This window comes from Natator depressus, chromosome 19 (genome assembly GCF_965152275.1).
Source record: "Natator depressus isolate rNatDep1 chromosome 19, rNatDep2.hap1, whole genome shotgun sequence".
Taxonomy (NCBI): Eukaryota; Metazoa; Chordata; order Testudines; family Cheloniidae; genus Natator; species Natator depressus.
Genome location: NC_134252.1, coordinates 2,053,397 through 2,073,564, shown reverse-complemented (window position 1 = coordinate 2,073,564; position 20,168 = coordinate 2,053,397). Strand labels below are relative to the sequence as shown.

Here is a 20,168-nt window from a genome sequence, read left to right as displayed (position 1 = left end):
TTTTGATTGGACAGCCAAGTCACATGGTATGTCCTCGTTTGGGCAAGTGTAACGTGTAGGAACAAGCTTCTGGTGTAAATGGTCATGGCTATGAATCCAATTGAAGCCTTTTCATTGGCTCTGGTGGGCTTTGGACCAGGCCCTATGTGAAATTAGTTGGTGAGACAAGTTTCAGCTTATCTTGAAGTTTTCTTTCTACAGAAGAGCTGGCAGGGTTTATAGCCCTAGTAAGTCACACAGCCATCCATGGCACCTCTCACAGTCTGAATCCAGACACTCCTTTCCCATTCGAGCTCGATCCTCTCGCAAACGGCCTGTTTGCTCCAATCTGGGCAAACGTTAAAACCAGATGGTGCTTGACAAGCGACTGAAGAGCCCAAATGGAACCGCAGTAGCTGTAAAGGAGCTGGGACCAGCCAAGTGAGCGGTACCAGGAAAAACACCTTGCGTGGTAACGTGTGGGATGGGAGTGAGTTTCCCTGGCTCTTCTAGGGCACCGAGGGCCTGTGGAGCTGTGCTTGCTTGCACTAGACCTGAGCTGCACCCACTGTGTGCAGACAGGGAGAAGTGTAGGATTCAGCAATGCAGATACAGCCCAGCGTTGCTCCCAGGGTAACAGCCTTTTGTCAATGGAGGTTCAGGGTCTGGAGAAAAGCACTAGACACTTCCTGTACAAACTGACTTCTCTTTTCATCTTAAAAACCTGATTGGAATAACTTTTTTTTCTGAATCCACAAACATGAGTCTTTCTTCTCTCCTACTTCTCTCATTTACCGTCCCACCCCACCATAGGTCTCTTTCTGACAAACGCTCAGATACTGTTCTTCCACTGGTCCAGTGTCGCTTTTATTCCTGGATATGCAACCAGACAAATGACACCCAAGTAAGGCAGGGTACCGCTGACTGCTGAGCTCCAAAACCCATGGACGACTGCATCGTGACGGACCTGGGTATTTCTGAACTAATTTAAGTCATCCCTCTCAAACAGCCCCCATTTCAGTCCCAAAGTTCCATGGCAGCCTCTCACTTCAACTGCAGAAAATTATTCACAGCAAAGAATAAAGCATCCTGGGACTGAGGCTATAAACAGAGTTGGTCACACTAAGCAAAGGGTTCCTGCAGCTGTTTGTTTCCTGCATGGGTAGTTCTTTTATGTCCCGCATTCTGGGTCTCTGCCACATACTGTGCCCCACCGCTGGGCCTTGACAGATCATCAGGTCTGGTTTACTTACTTTTAAAGTTTGTTTTTGGAAATTTGGAAGGCTCTAATCAAGAGAAGTCTCACGTTGAGCCTCTGCTCAGCTTGAAACAATTCTGCTCTAATCCATCTAGCCTATTTCTAAGGTTCCTGTCACCATGGTATCAAAGAACTCCTCAGACATTAACTCCTGCAGACACCATCGAAGGGCGTTCTGGGAAAGTGCCCAAGTACGTTTTGTACGGCTTCCTCAAGACTGGAACACAGATGGGATGTGGAGAAGACATGTGGGAGAGGAAAGACACTAGACTGTACTTTCATTATACAGCTCTCCTTAGGTAATGAACATTTACACTGCTAGCTAAGAAAACAGGTTTTTGAAGGTACTTTCAATTGCACTTTATTTAATTGGCAGCTATGGAGTCCATCAAAATGAGTGTTCCAGCAGAAAGCCCTATTATCATCTAGGAGTATTTTATGAATTACCTGTGCCAAGGATCAGTGGATGTGTTTGTAGTTTTTGAACTTCTCAATTCACTGAGCTGAAACCCAACTGATATTTTGGATGCTGTACCTAGAGACTGACCAAAGCCTTTCTCAAAGGGTTCTGTTGTTTTAGGGTCTGTCCACTGTCTGTTCTCCCTTCCATGCCGTGCTAGGATGGAGTCACCACGTGGGAAGAAATGTTAAACCCTCAGCCGCATACATTGTGTGAGAACTGGTTCTACTAACGACCAGTGAATGGTGTGAGGCAGGTTAGATCTTCCTGAAAGTAAATGAATCACTTAAATTATTAAAACTGTGTCACCAGAGAAAGAGAGATGGGGGGGCTACTGCTCCACCTGGTGAATTTAAGCAGCTGAGATGGATTGTAACATAATGTATTCTCACACACAAATGCACTTCCAGCTGATCTTTTAGGGGTATATTTTCAGACTCCCTATTTCTGACATAGTTTGTGCCTATAAAAACTGCACCCATATTGTTGGTTTTTTTGCATGTGTGGGTAAGTCACATATTTGCTCCTACAGCCAGGTGCAGAGCTGTCTAAATGGGGGATTCCGCATCCTTGATAAACAACAGGCACAAAGATAAGCAGTTGTGAAACTTCACTCACACAAAGAGGTGAAGCTGGGGCCAGGCTGAATCTTGGACCCCTAAGATGTAGTAACTCACTTTATTTATTTATTCTTTATATCAGTTTAGACCTACTGGTAACTCTACCCCATGTTCTGGGCATAGGGTGACCAGGTGTCTGGTTTTCGACTGGAACACCCAGTCAAAAGGGTCAAAAGGGAAGGGGTGGGGCCTCGGGGAAGGGGCAGGGCTAGGGTGTTCAGTTTTCTGCCATTAGAAAGTTGGCAGCCCTATCTGGGCACTCTTGGCATCTGTGTAAAACTCCAATGTCAAGCTCCATGTGACACTGGAGTTGCCAAACATAAAGCAGCTGCAGCCACATCTCCTTTATCCTGCCCTACTGAGCACCATCCAGTCACCCCTCACAGGACTAGGACATTTAAACACGGCCACCCTACCTCCCACCAGACCGAAACCTCCCTCAGTCCTACGCCGAGGCCGGCTCAGACAGATGGGCTTTGTGACATGCCCGGGTGGTCAGCAGGTCCAGGCGATTTCAGAACTTGGAGGGTAGGAAGAACATGGCAATGGAAAGGAGGCTTTTTTATAATGAGAAGGATGTAGCTAGAGGTCTCTGCTGATGGCAGATTGGGCAGCATGGCTTTAACTGATAGTCCTCGTGGAAGCCTTATTCCATTCTGCGCTAGCTCAGCCTCTCTTACCGCAGGGCAGGCGCTTCCCCAAATAAATTACAGCGACTTCTACAGTAGAAACAATCTCTGTTTTCAACAATTCAGAGCAGGAGGTGAGCACTCTCCTGCCTCCACCCTCATGAGGAGATAAGGTGAAAGAGAACACGCCGGTCTCTGTGGGGTGAGCAAAGAAGAGTCCTCCAGCCCCAGCCTCCTGTGAGAGATGAGGAACTGTTCAGGTTTTCTGGAGAGTCTCAGTACCAGCGCCTCCGGCTGAGGCAGCCTGTCTCAGGCTGGGTTAGTTCTTTGCCATACTGGTTTTAATGTCCTTTCTCCCCTGTTTCCCGCCAGCTACACAAAGCAGTGAAAGCACAGTCTACAAACGAAAGGAAAATCATGGCAAGTGAATTATGCCCTACATAGACCCCAGGACCCTCCTGAGCTCCAAGTCATGGCTGGTTTCCATTGATCAGATTAATTCCACTTAGGCATTTATCTAATTAACCCCTGTCTGGCCTTGTTTGCACTAGGCTCGCTGGCACAGGTGCATCTGGATAACGCAAAGCCCTGGATTGTATACAACACACGCACATCCAACCAACTCTCCGGAGAATTGCTTCTATCTGAGCTCGCCACTTGTGCATGGTACATCTCAATCAGAAAGAGTAACAGGAGAGACAAATAGTTCATCCCACGGTGGATACCATGAGCAGTAAAACTGTCAGCGGAGAGCGATCTCCCAGTTCCTGCAGCTAACTGCCTACCCAGCGTGGAGACAAAAAGCCGGTGTTGACAAGCACTTCTGTAATCGTTAAGAGACAAACTTCACAATTTCAAACCCAATGTCTGTGCCTGTCAGCGTGCAGTAACATAGCTCCTCTCTGCGGCTCTAATGCTGGGTGGCAACCCGGGCGTAGGGCTGCCACGTTTATTCTTTTTGCTACAGTTGGTTGTTTTTGACAAGCGCAACTGTGCTTTACCTTGCTCCTGTCAAACATCAGGCACCAAACAAAAGCTCTCACCGTCACAGAAAATAGCAGAGTGTGTGTGGGGGGGTGTGTGTGGTGGGGGGTTAGGGGGGCCAGCCGTACCTTGCTGCATTAGCGCTCCCATTCCAAACCAGAAGCTGTTGAGCAGGGTGAAGTTATTCTCCACGATGTCTGATCCCGGGTTGCAGGGATGAGCGTCGTACCACTCATACGGGCTGAACCTGTGGAAAGCAAGAGCGTGGTGTTCGGGAGGTTGCATGAGAAGGGCCCAATGGACCGGGAAAGGCAGAGCTGTTCCAGATGGAGCTGTTCCAGAGCGCCCGCTGACCCCTGACATTTCTCCATCTCTTAAACCCAGGGAGAAGCTTGGCCAAGAATTTCCAATGTGATCAGGGGTTTGGGGAACCTCAAGTTTTGGGAGCCCAACTTGAGACCCCTGATAAAGAGGCCTGCATTTCAGACGGTGGGTGCTCAGCATCAGGCCCCTTCACGGCGTCTCAGGTTGGGCCCCCAAAGTCACCGGCCCCTTTTGAAAAGCATGGCAGGGGACTTTCCAGTCATACACAGTCAGCAGAAGCATGAGGCTGATGGAATGGAATGAGGCACAAACACAGGAGCTTCTCTCGCACCTAGTATGAACAAAGGGCTCTTCTGTGCCCACCGGGCAGATTCTGCAACAATTTCTCAGCATCATCTCATGCAAAGTGTAGTATTTCAGAGGACCCTGGGGAGCTACTTCCCCCCGGAGCACAGGAGGATCTGTTTGTGTTTTAATTGCTGTTGGAAGAGGAGTATTTTGCAGAAACAAAAGTCTCTTGCAGTGGGCACAACAGCACATTCGGTGGAACCCTGTACAGCCTCCCAGCAGAGGTAGGGAGCTCCTGCATCTCCCCCACTGGAGTTATCCCTTCCCCCCCTAGAATAACTTTGCTGTCAAGGCTTGCCTACGCTACTGACATATGCCAGGCTAACCGCTACTGTTCCCCCTCGAGCACCCCTGGCACCCAAGCACAGACGGTCTCAAGTCTGCTCACTGCCATTGGGAGAAGAGTACGCTTCACCAGGGTTAAATACTGACTAATTCAGAACTCCTTTCGTGCCAGAGGGTGGTAGATGCAACTGTTGAACGAGCTGCTGACTCAGTGACCCACAATGCATCAGTGGCCTTGCAAAATCTCCCAGAATGCTCTGTGTCAGACAGATGTGCTAGGAACTGTGGGACAGGTACTTCAGGTAAGAGTATAAGGAAGGAATATGCAAGATGCTCCATTTCAGCACCTAGCAACCTGGGCAAGCATAACCCCTCTTCCCTGTCATGGGGGTAGCTCTGCCAAGACTTACTTGCAGCTGAGATGAGCTTAACACAGCAAATACCTGCTGAGCCGGGGAGGCTCTAGTGGGCTACTTAACGGAAGCACTGCCTCCAGACCCAACAAGTACCGCGCCTTGCAGCGTGGCTTCAGCAATGTGCAGACCCAGCGCAGCTGGTGAATGGAGGAGTCTGTTAATTGCACAGGACTGTTCTCATGCCCAGCCCAGCAGTTTACAGACAAAATCAACAGCCTGTTGTAGTCGCCTCTCGGCACAGCTGAAAGCCCTGCCTGAGACGGATGGGTAAATACAGCTTTTAACGGCGCTCGCTCAACCAGGATCCTGAGGGGGCTCTCGTCAGGAGAGATGCTAATATTTTTAGAGCTGTTTATTCACATTTGCTAAGAGTCCCAAATTTTGCAGTGATTAAATTAAAGACATAATTGGCATAATTGCTTTTGAAACCAGACATATTAATTATTATCAGCTCAGCTTCCTTTAGAAATCCCTGTAGTCCTGCCTCAAATCCTGCAGCCCACCGTTTGTGTTAGGAGAGGTGTTTTAAAATAACTTGTAGGTCTCCACCAGATGTGGTGCTCTTTGGGGAGATGTCCCGTTTAGTTTCATGGGGTTTCCTCAATCGGAGAGGGACAGATGTCTTTGGGGGGTTGGGGAGAGGGGAATTCAGACTTTAGGCACTGAAAGGAACCTTATAACAGTGCTTTTGCAGAAAGTGGCACACCTTCACCTTTGCACATGTACAACATTACATATTAAAATTGGAAAATTAAAAACTAGACTGAACAAAGCACTAGAAAATACCCGGTAGGGAGCAATCCTGAATTTGCCGGGGTATAGACTAAATGGGGCATTACAGGACTTTGTACTTCACAAAATCTTGCAAATTAATTTTGAGTATATTTGTGCTGTGCGAGGGAACTTGTAGATAAATCTGTCCATTCCTCCATGTTGGGGAATTATTTTTTCCCCCTGTTAATGACATTTATAGTTTTCATCAGAACATTTCTTCAGCATTTTTGGGTATTAAGTGAAATCTGGCAACTGAAAATGAATGATTTCCCCCCCCCCAACAAAAACCCTCCAAAGATAGATGAAAACGGAATGATTACGATTACTGGAACATTTGTCTGGTCAGAAATGCTGTGATGAAGAGCGTTGTCCATCTCTGTTCTCCATGTGCCTGTCAGTGCAGTATGTGAGTTCCTCTCCCGGAGACCACATCCCTCCCCTCATTTTCACTCAGGTGCATGACTGGCAGCAGCACTGGAGGCTTCCCCGGCTCTGCCCTACTAAAGTGTCTCAATCCCAACCTGCCAGAGCCACCCTTGAGGGGACACATACGTCTCCATGACCCATTGAATCGTAGACATCTCTGCTAAGACTGCCAATAAAGGGACAAGTGGAAGACTCTAGTGACATGGACCCCAGATTACTTCACACACTGTTCCTGAACTCTCAGTCACTGCCAGGTCACACTTTAGAGGACCGGAGGATCTTGACTCTGGAAGTCTGTGTTCAATTCCTGGCTCCGCCACAGACTGACTGTGTAACCTTGGGCTCCCTCTGTGCCTCAGTTTCTTATCTGTCAGATGGGGATAATATTCCATTATTCCAAAATTAGAAAGGAAGACAAAATTGTACTGAAATCAAAGTCGGCTTTAAATACTGCCCATTTCTTTAATGGCCTGGGCTGAAGTGTGCCAGGGCTTTACACTGAGAGTACATAAAATATAGTGAGCAAGCCAGACCCATTGACTGAAGCCAGAGTTGAAGAATTAGATAAAAACTTTCTCCGGCTGCCAACTGAAAGAATATAAAATGGAAGGGGAATTGGGAAGATCAAATGAGCCCAACAAGATAACACGCTGAAGGTCTCTGAGTGAGAACCTGGTAGTGCTGCTCAAATTACAGAGAAATATTCAGAAGACTGCAAAGCAGGGGAGTGACTTCAGTGCCTGAAAAGGCTCATGGGACCATTAAAGCAAGAGAGACATAATGAAGGCATGGAGGGGTTCATTCCTTCCCTCTTGTTGGAGCCATAATAAATGGGGGCCGCTAAGGATTCATGGGGGCAGGCTTTCCTCCCCCCCATGTGAGGACCAGGTTTCAAGTGAAATGGTTCATGAGAAAATACAATTATTTTTTGACAGGTTTCAGAGTAACAGCCGTGTTAGTCTGTATTCGCAAAAAGAAAAGGAGGACTTGTGGCACCTTAGAGACTAACCAATTTATTTGAGCATAAGCTTTCGTGAGCTACAGCTCACTTCCTTTTTTGGTTTTTCTTTGCAGGAAGAGTGGGGAAGCATTTCAAAGAAGGCTCAAGTAGAAAGCAAGGATCTGTCACAAAATACTTTGAGGCTAAATTGCATCTCCAGAGAAGTCTCTCATGGGTGGCGTGGCCCTTGTTAGGATTAAAATATTTAAAAACCTCCATGCGTGATCCCCTGATCAGTAGTAATTTGGGGATCACATCACTGAGAGCAACAGGTGATGATTAGAAGGGAACAGCCGGCTGCACTGCTGGCTTGGATCATTGTATAAGTGTCACCAGACAAATTACCACCATGAAGCTGATCTGTATCTCTAGCGTTTCTGGCTCTTTGGGGATCAGGGTGGTTAGAGGCAGTGGCCCCATCAAGAAGCAGGAAAGACTGATTAAAAGTGATGATGGATCAAATACATCCTTTGCCTGCCTCTAAATAGTCCCCGAGTCGGTTTTAAGTGTCACTGACCTATGATGATAGCTTCGACAGAGGCCCCTGGTGCCTAGTCTGGGAGGTGCATGTCTTTGAATTACAGCTTGACTATTTGACTTTGTTTTTCTTCTGAGAATAGAACTTCCAGAGGCTTTGCGAAGGTCAAGAGCAGGCATTGTTTCCATTATGTCTGGAGACCATAAATAAACCCACCATTTTCCCCGTGATATCTCTCGCTCTCCATCTGCGTGCATTAAAGGATCATTCCTGTACAACTTTAATCACACTGGATGCTAGAAATTCCTTAAAAGGGCACTAGGGCAGAAGAAAATGGCAGAAGCAGAACCTATTAGTTAGAAAGAGGAGGAAAAAAGGAAACTGTATGTGCAAAGGTGCCTATAAATTATTGTACCCTGTGAGTAACTGGATAGGAAAAATGCTATATTACATTGCAGGCATCATGATGTGACTCAGGCATTGGCTTTGCTACAAATCTGTACATTTTATCAGTGCAAACTAAACCGAAGGAAGCTGTATGGAAAACTACGGAACAGCAAATGATAAATGACATGGAAGAAATTAATGTTAACCCATTTCAACACCTGGATTTGGGCCATGCAAAGTGGGACCAAACCTGCCACTTCACAATGGAGCCAGGCTTCAAACTTTTCTGGGGCTGAGACCCTCGGTCTGAGGAGATATGGACACTCTGACAGTGGACAGCCATTTCATTGGAGACTTCAAGAGTTGGCAGGCCGAGCTAAATGGAAGGAGTTCCCTCATCATTCTGACCCTGGATTTGCAGTGCACCGTGAGGTGCATCTGAGCATCCAGAGCGTCCCCTTTGGAATCATCAGGTAGAGTTTAAGAAGGAGCAAACTGCAGCTTGAATTGTGAACGTGCGTCGCTCCTGTAATCTCAGCAACCAGACCAGTGACATCAGTCAACGCCGAACAGAGACGTTACTGGAAATGAAGCAGCACTGATGGCCCTGTGCTAATTAACTCTGGTAATTAGGATCCTGATCCTTGCCATTCAGTGATACACTTTGTTATAACAATAACGCAGTAGGAGAAGATGGGGCGATAGGAATAATATTAACAGCAGCTGGGGCTCTTTCATGTGTGGGTTCAGTTCTCATGGCAGCCCATTCCAGCCAGGAACCAGCCCCTGGATTGCTCCTGGGGGCTGTTTTAGCTCTTTCCAAAAGCAAAGCTATTTTTATGGGTTCCTGAGACAAAAAGGCACCCCAGCCATTTCCCCACTAATGGATAAACCCCACCCACCCACCCCGGCAGCTTTCCAGTCACCCAGCCCAATGTACACAGCCCTATTAGCACTCTGCAGCAACCCTACAATAACAAACCGGGGCACTCAGTCCCACCAGCACTCCAGAGCACCCTTTTATCCAAGGCAGCTAAGAAATGCCAGGTAGTAGCTGAACTTGGCGTAGGGCTGGGTAGCACTACAGGGGATTCTGCTCTCCCATCTGCTCATTCAGCAGGAGATGCCGCAGGTCATTCGAGCCAAGACCTCCAGAAGAGGTTACTCCGCAATGGGGGGTTGCCCAGGGAACCGAAGGCAGTCGTCAAAGCTGTTCTTTTCTCCCATTTGTCAAAGAGGCAGAAAAAACAAGAGTTAACGCCGCTAGCCGCCTCCATTGCAGGAGCTTGGACTGCGTCACACACATGCTGTTACCATTTGACGCCTCTTGCTCTCGGATTCATAGGGTCCTCTAGCCGGCAGTGCCACACCGGGAAAGCAGGCCTGAGAGGCGCAAGTGGCCTGCCCCAGGTCCCAGAGCAGAGCCCCAGAGAACACAGCTCTTCGGAGTCCCCCTCCCGTGCTCCAGGCACCAGCCCCAACAGATCAGAGCATTCTGCTCCTTTCCTATCTATACGTGTCAGAAAATGAGAGAGAAGCTGTGAGAGAACTCCCCACTTTGGAGCAGAGGCACAAGTGTGTTTGTGTAGCAGGCGCTGCAGCCAAAATCCCCCATCCGGAGGGTGAACAATTCCCCCTCTAATGGCACGCAGGAACCAGTGCATGTCACTGGACAATGGAGATCTCAAAACTTTATTCTGCATGGGACTCCTTTTCAGCCTTTGGAGAAGACAGTTGCTGAATGCATACGCCCCTGGGGATAACACAGAGGTTCTTCAGTGTGCATTTGGGTAGGCAACCCCATCCATTTTACAATACACCACTTGGCCCACTGCAAGGATCATTCCGAATTTCCTCTTTATAAAGGTCAACTCCCTAATTCCATTCCACCTGTGGGTGGAGCTGGCAGTTCATTTCCAGTTTCCTTTGTGCCTTTCATCACTGTCCATTGAAAAGATTTTTCTGTTTCAGGTTTAATCAATTGCCTTTTAAAATGCCTGGAAAGGAAAATCAGGATGAGCTTTAGGGATTTTTTGGTCCCCCCTGTGAAGAAAGAAATGTAAACTCGTAAATCTAAAAATGTATTAGAATTCTAATTCCAAACCACACAAGAAATCAAACACAGTCCTTATGTCAATAGAGTCCATCTAGCAATGTTCCGCATTGTTAGCAGAGACAGAGAGCAGAGATAATGCTGTTACTCATCACAGCGACTACTTCGCTAATCATAATTAGCCTGTGTTCATCTTTCCAGATGAACATCTCATTCCCTGCTAAGTGTCTGGGAGCTTCTCTCTCTGGCACTGCAAAAGTGCTAAGGAGCTGATCAGGAGGTCGGGATAGAGCTGCCAGAGCAAAATTCCGCAGATCTCTAACACGTTTTTCCGTAGCTCTTCAGCCATGCCACCTAGTGTGGTGAGGCTACCAGTTCCCCAAAGCTAAGGACTGAAATGCTTTGGTCTAATTAAAGTCTTTGGGCTCAATGTTAGGGGTATATAGGTGAAAATTAATATCCTGTGATATACAGGAGGTCAGGCTAGATGATCTAATGGTCGCTTCTGGTCTTAAACTATGAAGCTATAAAAACAGTATTGGTAATTCAGCAGCTGGTGTTCTCTTCTCTGGCTCTACCTCCGTAGCTCCCCTGCAGTTTCAATTAGATAGAGTATTGAATGGAAGATATTCCCGGAAGTGAATGACTGGTGTGTTGTGTTGCTATGTGATATATACAAGAATCCCTGTTGTACAAAAGATATACAGGGATCCTCACCCTCCCATGATTTGCAGCTACCTATGGGATGAAATTCACCAGCTATTTATGAATTTTCTAACAGGTGTTCGCTCATAACATCACCTTGGGATCTGGACCCAAATTTTTTGGCTGGGTCCATGTCTGCATTGTAAATTCCTTCAGTATTATTGAGGGTGGATGGCGTTATATGAATGTACGGCCATTATCATTTGTGACCTCATGGGCAAGGTTCCCACTGAAGTCAACTGTGGCTCAACATGTGGAGATAGCATGGGAGTAGAAGCCAGGAAATACTGAATCCTGATCCCACCCCTGCTACTTATTTGTTGTGCAACCTTGGACAGGTCTGGAAAATGGTTGGAAAATGGCATTAAATTGTCATGAAAAAAACGTGACTGTCCATCCCCACCAAAAAAAAAAATAATCTCAATTTCATTTTTTTAAATCAGCTCTGCCTGTTGCCTCATCTGCAAAATGGGGATAATGTTTATGGATAATTATTACCCTTTGTTATTTGTATTACAGTAGCTCTAGGAGTGTCAGTCATGGACCAGCACCCCAATGTGCTAGATGCTGTACAAACAGACAGTCCCTTTCCTACAGAGCTATAGTTAGTGCCTGCAGAGTGCCGGGAAGCTGTGAAGGGTTAGACACACTCTAAGTCCTGTCACTTGCTAGAGATTCATTGTGAAGACTGGTAAGAAGAACAGGTCTCATTGTCAGAGTAAACCTTTTACTTACCCTCCAAACACCCTGGGCCTAGTTACGTCTTTTGATGTCAGTGGAGTTACTCCTGATTGACACAAGTGTAAGAAGAATCAGCTGCTTCGCCAGCCCAGATGTTCTGGAGAGAACAAATATTCTGCCTGCTAAGCAGAGTTTACTTTGACAACTGCTGTACGTGTAATTAGGGTATTACGTGCTAAACCCCGGTAATCATTTCTAAATGCTGCAGAGAACCCAGGAGGGCTGCAAACTGCAGCAATGCTGGAACATCGGGGTTAATGGATTCTGGATACTGTCGTTTGATAATTAATCTCTGCTTTGAATATTTGATTGAAATGTCAGTGGATTAGAGGCAGGCTGCTCTTTTTGAAGGACACTTTAAGGAAAACACCATTCCGTCCATCCTAGGAAGCTACTGGGCACTGAGGCCTGCCCAGAGAGCTGGTGCAGTCCTGGGGGCTGGAGATTTCTCAGGGCACAAATGGCAGTGAGGTACCTAACTCACAATGGGAATTGGGCACTGAACTGCTGTTTGTGCCCATAGGCAAAGCCCGTCTCAGGCTGGTCTCTGGGACACAGATGGTCCATGGCATGCAAAGGAAATGTAGCCCATCAGGATAATATTGAGAGCTCTTCTAGGTACTGGAAAAAACTCCACAGCAAACTCCAGCCACATGGCACCAGTCACAGTGGTACTTCAAAAGCACAGCCACAATGGAGCAGGCTGCTCTCCAAGCTCCCAATTTATGAGCTTTGAAATGATAAACAGCAAAGCATGGCCATAATAGCTCATTTATGTGCTGCATTAAGCACCCCTGAGGACCCCTTCAGACAACCAAAACAAGGCTGTCTCTGTGTCCCATAAATATGGATGAGTGGCATGCAAAATGGAAGCAAAGCCATTAGAAAATGGCTCAATTAAGGATACTAATCAAAAGGCGAGGGAGGGCTAATGGGGACTAGTGCCTCCAAGAGAGACCTTCCTGTTGCATGGAAGGCCCATAAGCTTATTTATGGCCCATTGTCCAATGGGAGGGACACAGACACTTTGCCTGTGCATATTCTGAAGTGGCCCCAGACTGTGTATCTCATCAAACAAAGACTGTATGAAATTAATAACGCATGCAAATGTATGCAAATGCTGCTGCTTTTAAAGATAGGAATGTGTTTTAAACATGAAGATTAGCGGCATGTTAATTTTGTAAACAGACACATTGCCAGGTCCATAGCAACAGGCTTCCCAGTGTTTTGCTATACAGACGGTTTGGGGGATCACTTGCAGAGGGTTCAGCGAGAGAAGGTGAAAGTGATGGAGGCTATGGGGCGATCTGTGTCTCGAGAGAGTGGGACTGGTTAGAGGGGATATGAAAAAGGCAGCACAGAGAAGATAAATCAGGTGCTCCCACTACCCTTCATCACAACTAGGGCACAGTCAGTGAATGGAAAGGCAACAGGCTTTACAGTGACAAAAGGAAATACTTAAAAAACAAAAATGAGGAGTCCGGTGGCACCTTAAAGACTAACAGATTTATTTGGGCATAAGCTTTCGTGGGTAAAAAACCCACTTCTTCTTGCATCTTCTTGCATATTTACCCAAATAAATCTGTTAGTCTTTAAAGCGCCACCGGGCTCCTCATTGTTTTTGTGCATACAGACTAACACGGCTACCCCGCTGACACTTAAAAAACAAACAAACAAACCCAAAACACATAATTGGCCTGGGGAACTCATTGCCACAGCACGTCATTGGGGCCAAGAGATTAATGTGATTCAAAAGAGGCTTACACGTGAGAACACCCACAGCTACTTTTAGTAGGGTAAAAAAAAAAACTCTCTGAAAGGCTATAAACCACTCTCTATGTCATAGCGGAGAGGGAGTAAAGGGGGTAGAAGGAACTTGTGCTATGGGCAGCTAACCCAGCATTTTAACTACAAAGTTTCTGGCACCTCCAAGCAGCTGGCACTGGCCAACTCTCGAGACAGGATACTGGACTAAATGGGCTGATCCAGTCGGCCAGTTCCTGTGTTCCGTGGCTACTTCCATTGAGAAAAGCAGCAGCCACTGCTAGGGACCCTACAATAGCAAAGCGATCTGCACAGCATGATACCACTACTGAGAAATCCCACCTTAACGGCATAGCGTGATCAGCCCAACGCTGACAGGGCATCTTACTGTATTATAGTAACAAACCATCGTGCCTACGGATGACTGACCCCACACTAACAAACCAGCATATAGAGAAGTGATCATCAACCCTACAATAACAAAGCCTGCTTATCTCAGTGAGTGATCTTACAGTAAATAAATAAACCCCATCCCCCAAACAGCAGACCTGATTATCATTTCACTCACAGAGTAAATCAGGAGTAAATCCATTGATTCAACTGGAGCTGCAATGGTGTGGAACCAGTGTAAGTGAGATCAGAATCAGGCCCTGTGAAGTAACCCAACCGTATAATAACAAACCATGTACACTGTCTGAATCGTGAGCAGCCCTGCAATAATGAAGGATGCTCAGCCTGGTGCTCCAGTTATCCCACAGCAAGGAAGGGGAAATAAACAGTGCATGCAGTCTGACAATCATGAGCAACCCGACAATAACAAACCAGCCTGTCTCTGTGCAATGGAGGAAATGTCATTGAATTAAGAGAAGAACGGGTTTAATTTGCAGGCTTTTGGGGGTGGTACACCAAGCAACAAAATGATTCTGAACTCGGCAAAGGGCAGCACGCGTGATGTGCAATGGCAATCTGGAGCCGTGGCATCGGAGCGCCCCTTACCTGGCTATGACAAACAGCACACAGCTGACCCCCAAGTAGGCGAGGAGAATGTACATCCAAATGTCAGCAGACAAGGGGTTGAGGAAGGAAAACACACTGGGATTGGTCCCGTTGGGCTTCCGGTACAGAATGCTGACCCCCAGTGTCATGAAAGGCTTGGAGAAGTCTATCGCTTTCTCCCGGATGTGGGTGATCGTGAGAGGAGCAACGGCCAGATCAGCTTTCTGTGCGGCAACACAGAGAGGGAGAGAGAGAGAGAGAGAGAAGCCATTAGAAACCAAGGCACTTCCAGCCCCATCTAAGCACATTGCCTCCTCAGACCGGCCGCCCTCCTGGGAGCCTGAAGTCATGGTGCCCAGGGCAGGGGAGACGCCGACCGAATGCAGGGAGCAGCAGCAAGTGTTTGGTAAATTCACTCTGTTGTTTATTCCAACTTGGGGCAGGCCTGGCCTCACTCAAAGCAGAAACACACCAGCCCCTCCTCGGCTTTCCCCCCCAACCTGAAGAAGAAAGACGATACCAGGATCTTTGGAAGCGGTTTGGGTCTCGCCTGGAGGCGTTTGGGCTAGCGCCACAGAAATCAGTTTATACCAACTGTGGATGGGGCCCAAGGGTTGCAGAATCAGGGAAGTATCAGAACTGAGCGGACGCGAAACATTGAGAGATTTGTTCTTCACGCTTTGATTCAGTTCGCCGTGAAACTCACCAGGGCTGGTCCACAGGGTCTCACGCCCACCCTGCTCAGTTACACATCCAGGAGGTGGGGGGGATTCAGACAAATCACCAGCACTCAAAGCACAGTCAGCCGAAGGGCTCAAGGCTCAGGGCAAGACCAGGTTTGGCTGGTGACAAGGGGGAGAGAGACGGAGGGGGCGGGGGAGGGAGATGGAAAAAAGCACCATAGACATAAGGGGAGATGCTCTTTCCCCCAGTTCATGTACACACTGGCCCTTAGTTTATTACTACTCATTTGTATTACAGTAGCACCTAGAGGACCTGACTGAAACCAGCGTGAGAGAGAGAGTCCTTGCCCCCAAGAGTATGCAATATAAACAGCCACAGATGGGAGGGGAAACTGAGGCACCGAGAGCAGCAGTGACTTGCCCAGGTTGTCACAGAAGGTCAGTGGCAGAGGCAGGAATAGAGCCCAGGTCTCCCCACCCCCAGCCCAGGGCCCTCCCCACCAGCCCACACAGCCCCTCTGTTAGGGTCACTTGGGTTTGCAGCACATGTTGCCTGGAGACTAAAACCTAAAGCTTGCTAGCTGAACAACAAACCAACCCCGGGCAGGCTCCTTCTCCCAGGGGCATGATCCTGTACGGTGCTGAGCACCTTCCAATCCCACTGCAGTTGCCATGCTGAACTGGGCCCAAACCACAGGCCAAATTTTAATCTTGGCCCCTCAGGGCAGATCAACTCCAGGATTTTCCTCTTCCTTTGCGTGAGGGATCTGTCAGGAGTACGCAGCTGCTGGAGCAAGTGGCGAAATCTTCCCCCCATGCACCTTTTCACCCAGGGAGCCTGGCCTGCCCTCTGGGTGTATGTCCGTCCATCCGTTACCTACATCTGTCCTGGTTCTCACACCAGTGCCCAGGGAGGCCACACAGTAATCATCAATAATAATTGCCATAGCCAGAGGATCCTTCTGATGCCCTCAGGGCATCTGGGTCTTGCAATGCCCAGCACTTGGCGTGGCAAGCAGCTCATGCAGAGAGATATATTTGTGATGCAGCTTCAACTTATTATGCTTCTATTAATCTCAACAAGGCCATGGGGAACTCCTTCCTTTTAATTATTCAGTTTATCCCTGTGCTCCCTCCCTGGTTCCTGCTTCTTTCTTCAGCCCATTTGTTTTCCCCTTATGATGTTGAGAACCACCGTCTTTAGGGAAGGTCTAGGCTCCCATTAATATGGCACGGGGGTGGGGTACTGCTGCTTAGAAGCCCCAGTGATCCTGGTTGCAGCTCTGACTAAAAAGCTACTGTCTTCCTCCTCGCTGGGTGTAGGCAGGGCTGTGATGCTCACAGGATGGCTTGTTATAACTTCTCTGAGCTTGCAAAGTGTGTGGGGGCGGACATAGGGGCAGGGATGGGGCAGCTCCACTTATGCTGGTGACCCATGAGTTTTCAGGCCTCCTAGGGAGTCTAGCTGGGGCTGAGATGCTTCCCCAGAAGGTATCTGTACCCTGATCTGCGCTCAGGGCCTGGGTCAAAGTCCCCTGAAGTCAATGAGATTCCTTCTATCTACAACGGGGTTTGCATCAGGCATCCAGACCCCAGGGCTTGGACCATATGTTAACCATGCAGATCCCAGGGGGCAGGCAGAAGGTGAGGTGGGCAGGTGTTGTAATTATAAATACCTTCCATGGATAAAAAGAAATGCAGTTGGATGGTGCAGAACCTACTTAATGCATTGGGCCAGGGTCTGGATGAGGTGACACTGGGATAAATTCATTACCTTCAAGGAAGTGGCTTCAGATGTACGCCAGCGTATCGGCAGGCAGAAATTGGTCCACCTTGTTTAATAATTACAGTCTGTAACTTTACCGCATAGCTCTTCTGTTGATCCTAGGTATATAAATACTGTGCTTACCAGCAGGAGATGTTCTGTTCTGAGGGGTTTTGACCCAGCTGTGATCTGCCCAGGAATGAGTTTGCATTTTTAATAGGCTTAATTATAGATCCAGAGACAGTGTATTTTAAAATGTCCTAACCGGTGGCTGTAACCTTGCCCCCTGCAGCAACACTTACCAACCAGAGATTTCAGCGTGCTGCAAATGCCACCCTACATAGAAGGCATATTTTTTGGCCTTCATTTCAATGTTGCTGCAAGTACAGAATGTCACAGAGGGAGGCCAACGCAGAAATTAAGTAGCAGGAAGTAATATTCTAGCAGCATGAGGTAGAGTGTTCATTTTCTTTCCCCACAGTCGACTTCATGATGAAACTTGATAGGTTCTCTGTGGAAACCCCAGAGAGTCAAAGAAGTAACAGATCTCTAGGACACTGGTGGGAGTGTCTCAGTGGTGAGTGTGAATAAAGGATGGGACATTTTGTACTATGCCTTTGTTCCTCACGTCTCATGTCTTACTGCAAACATCCCCAGGGAAACTCAGATCACATGGCCTAGGCACGGCCTAGTATGTACTTGGGGTCATCTCTCTTTTGCTGGCTTTCTGCACAGAGGGAATTTCACTCTACTAAGTCATGTGTGTACTTATAGTTTCAATGATTGGACAGGCTGGTTTGGCAAAGCCCTAACCTTCTCTATGGGTCTGTTTGGGGTAGCATGTGTTGTTCCTTGTATGTGCGTTTAGAGTTCAAGCAGGCACATTTAAAACAAATATCAATAAATACAGTTATGCCAGCTGGCTGAATGGCAGCTATGGAATGGCAAATCAGTTCAAATCAAATACAAACCAGCCCTGAAGCTCAAACCAAACTGAAATGGAAGCTTTGCCCAGGGCTCAGAGCAGTCCTTTTTTGATTTATTTTTGGTGCTGTCCACCTCCCTCTTTCCTGGTTTTTGACTTGAAGCAGAAATATCAAGATGCCACATAAAAGGCCATTCTTGCAATATCTCCAGCTTGTCTTAGGCTGCAAGCTTTGGGGGCATGGCCCCTCTCTATATGTTTGTACAGCACTTAATATAATGGGGCTCCAGAAGGCCTCTAGGCACTACTGTCATACAAATAACGGTAATAAACAATGGGAAGAGAGATTTTCAGAAGTACCTCAGGGGTTCGGGAGCACAAATTGCACTGAATAATAATCTAGCTCGGGGATCGGCAACCTTTGGCACACGGCCCCTCAGGGTAATCCGCTGGCGGGCCAGGACGGTTTGTTTACCTCCAGCGTCTGCAGGTTCGGCCGATTGCAGCTCCCACTGGCTGTGGTTCGCCGCTCCAGGCCAATGTGGGCTGCGGGAAGTGGCACGGGCCAAGGGATGTGCTGGCTGCCCTTCCCGCAGCCCCCATTGGCCTGGAACGGCGAACAGCAGCCAGTGGGAGCTGCGATCGGCCGAACCTGTGCATGCTGCAGGTAAACAAACCGTCCCAGCCCACCACTGGATTTCCCTGATGGGCCACGTGCCAAAGGTTGCCGATCCCTGGTCTAGCTTAGCTCAAAGGTCAGGAGGCCCCATGGCAAACAGGCCAGCATGAAGCCAGAGAAATGTTTAGCTCAGCATCTCAAAATTCACCAAAACTTTGAACCTGTTGAGGTTTGTCTGTCACAAGTTCTGTTTCCTTTGGACTCCTTTTGTCTCAGCCTCAAAAAGAGGGTGAAGTTTGAAATCTTTATCCATCCACCAAGACCGAGGATGAAACCAGCAAATTCCACCTGCTACTTAAGCAGAACTTGAACTCTGGTCCTGGCAGTTTAAGGAAATCTGTTGCCATGTCAACAACCCAGATCACTCAACAGAAGCAAACGCATCATGTGCCCAAGATACAACACTCATCCTTTTCCCAGTCTCGTCTATCTAGGTTCCTAGACCACACTCATCACCATAGTATCCAAGCACCTTCCACTAGTGCATCAAGCCACGTCACTAACATCTGTCACACCAATGTGGAAACTCAGGCACACTGAGGTTGCAACAAGGCACGGCCAGCGCCTCCTCAAAGCGTTGGTGGAACAATCTCCATTCTCTGAAAGTCAGTTTACTTTCCCGGACACGCTTTATGGTCATTTGTAACAAGTGGAAAGCAGTGTTTGTATCTTAGTATAAAATATTGTTTCGCCAACATTTCCACAGCTTCTGGCAGCTCACAAAAATCCAAAGCTTTTACAACCAATTTTTCAGTCATGTGCAAAACCTGCTACAACCCCAGCTACACATATAGCCCAGGTCACTTAGGCACACATGGTCACATTCTTCCTCATCCTTAACACAATTTCTTGATTCAGTCTGGCATTGCCCTGGATTTTCACTTCTTTCCCCTCTCAGACTGAGTAGGACAGCCCCAGTGTGTATCCTTAAACGCACTCTCGTGTGCAGCTTTGCTGGCCACTTTTAAAAGACATTCCAGCAACGAACAGGTGCCTGGCAACAAGAAATTCACCCAGGAAGTTTAAGCCCTGCAGGTGGAAACTGCAAAACATTCAGCTGCTCTAGATGACGAATTGATAGCATTTCCAGGGTGCACCAGACACCACAATCCTTGAGGCATCTATGTCATGTGGAAACTGAGCATATACACTGCTGTAAAACCCACCAGTAGGAAACCCAGCTGTACTGGGGGAGGGAACATTTTCTATCCTACCTCACTGAACACGTGCTTCAGCTCTAACAGACCACCCTGGACAGCATCCAGTAAAAAGTCTTATAGATGCAATCACAAATCAGTAGGTGGCTTGGTTTGTATATATGTTACACGCACGCTCCTCAGGGCAAGGGCTGTGTCTCTGACTTGACTTCAGTCTTGTTCAATGTCATGCACACTAGGTGCTTAACACATAAGATATCCATCTTATTTATTATTTATCCTTTATTTTTTGCCCAGCATTTGCTTTTAGAAATTATGAAACCATATTAACC

At 47.6% G+C, this 20,168-nt stretch overlaps 1 protein-coding gene across 5 annotated transcripts in view; it reads right to left on the bottom strand.

Moving 5' to 3' along the window:
• GRIK3 (glutamate ionotropic receptor kainate type subunit 3) overlaps nt 1-20,168 on the bottom strand; it is a 226,165-nt gene that overhangs the window by 17,154 nt on the left and 188,843 nt on the right. For all 5 annotated transcript variants that reach the window (XM_074934564.1, XM_074934565.1, XM_074934563.1 and 2 more), the window contains 2 exons: nt 14,628-14,851; nt 4,059-4,177 (listed from right to left, as the gene is read on the bottom strand). In XM_074934564.1, the coding sequence (XP_074790665.1) occupies nt 4,059-4,177; nt 14,628-14,851 (343 nt within the window). The remainder of the gene's footprint in view (nt 1-4,058; nt 4,178-14,627; nt 14,852-20,168) is intronic.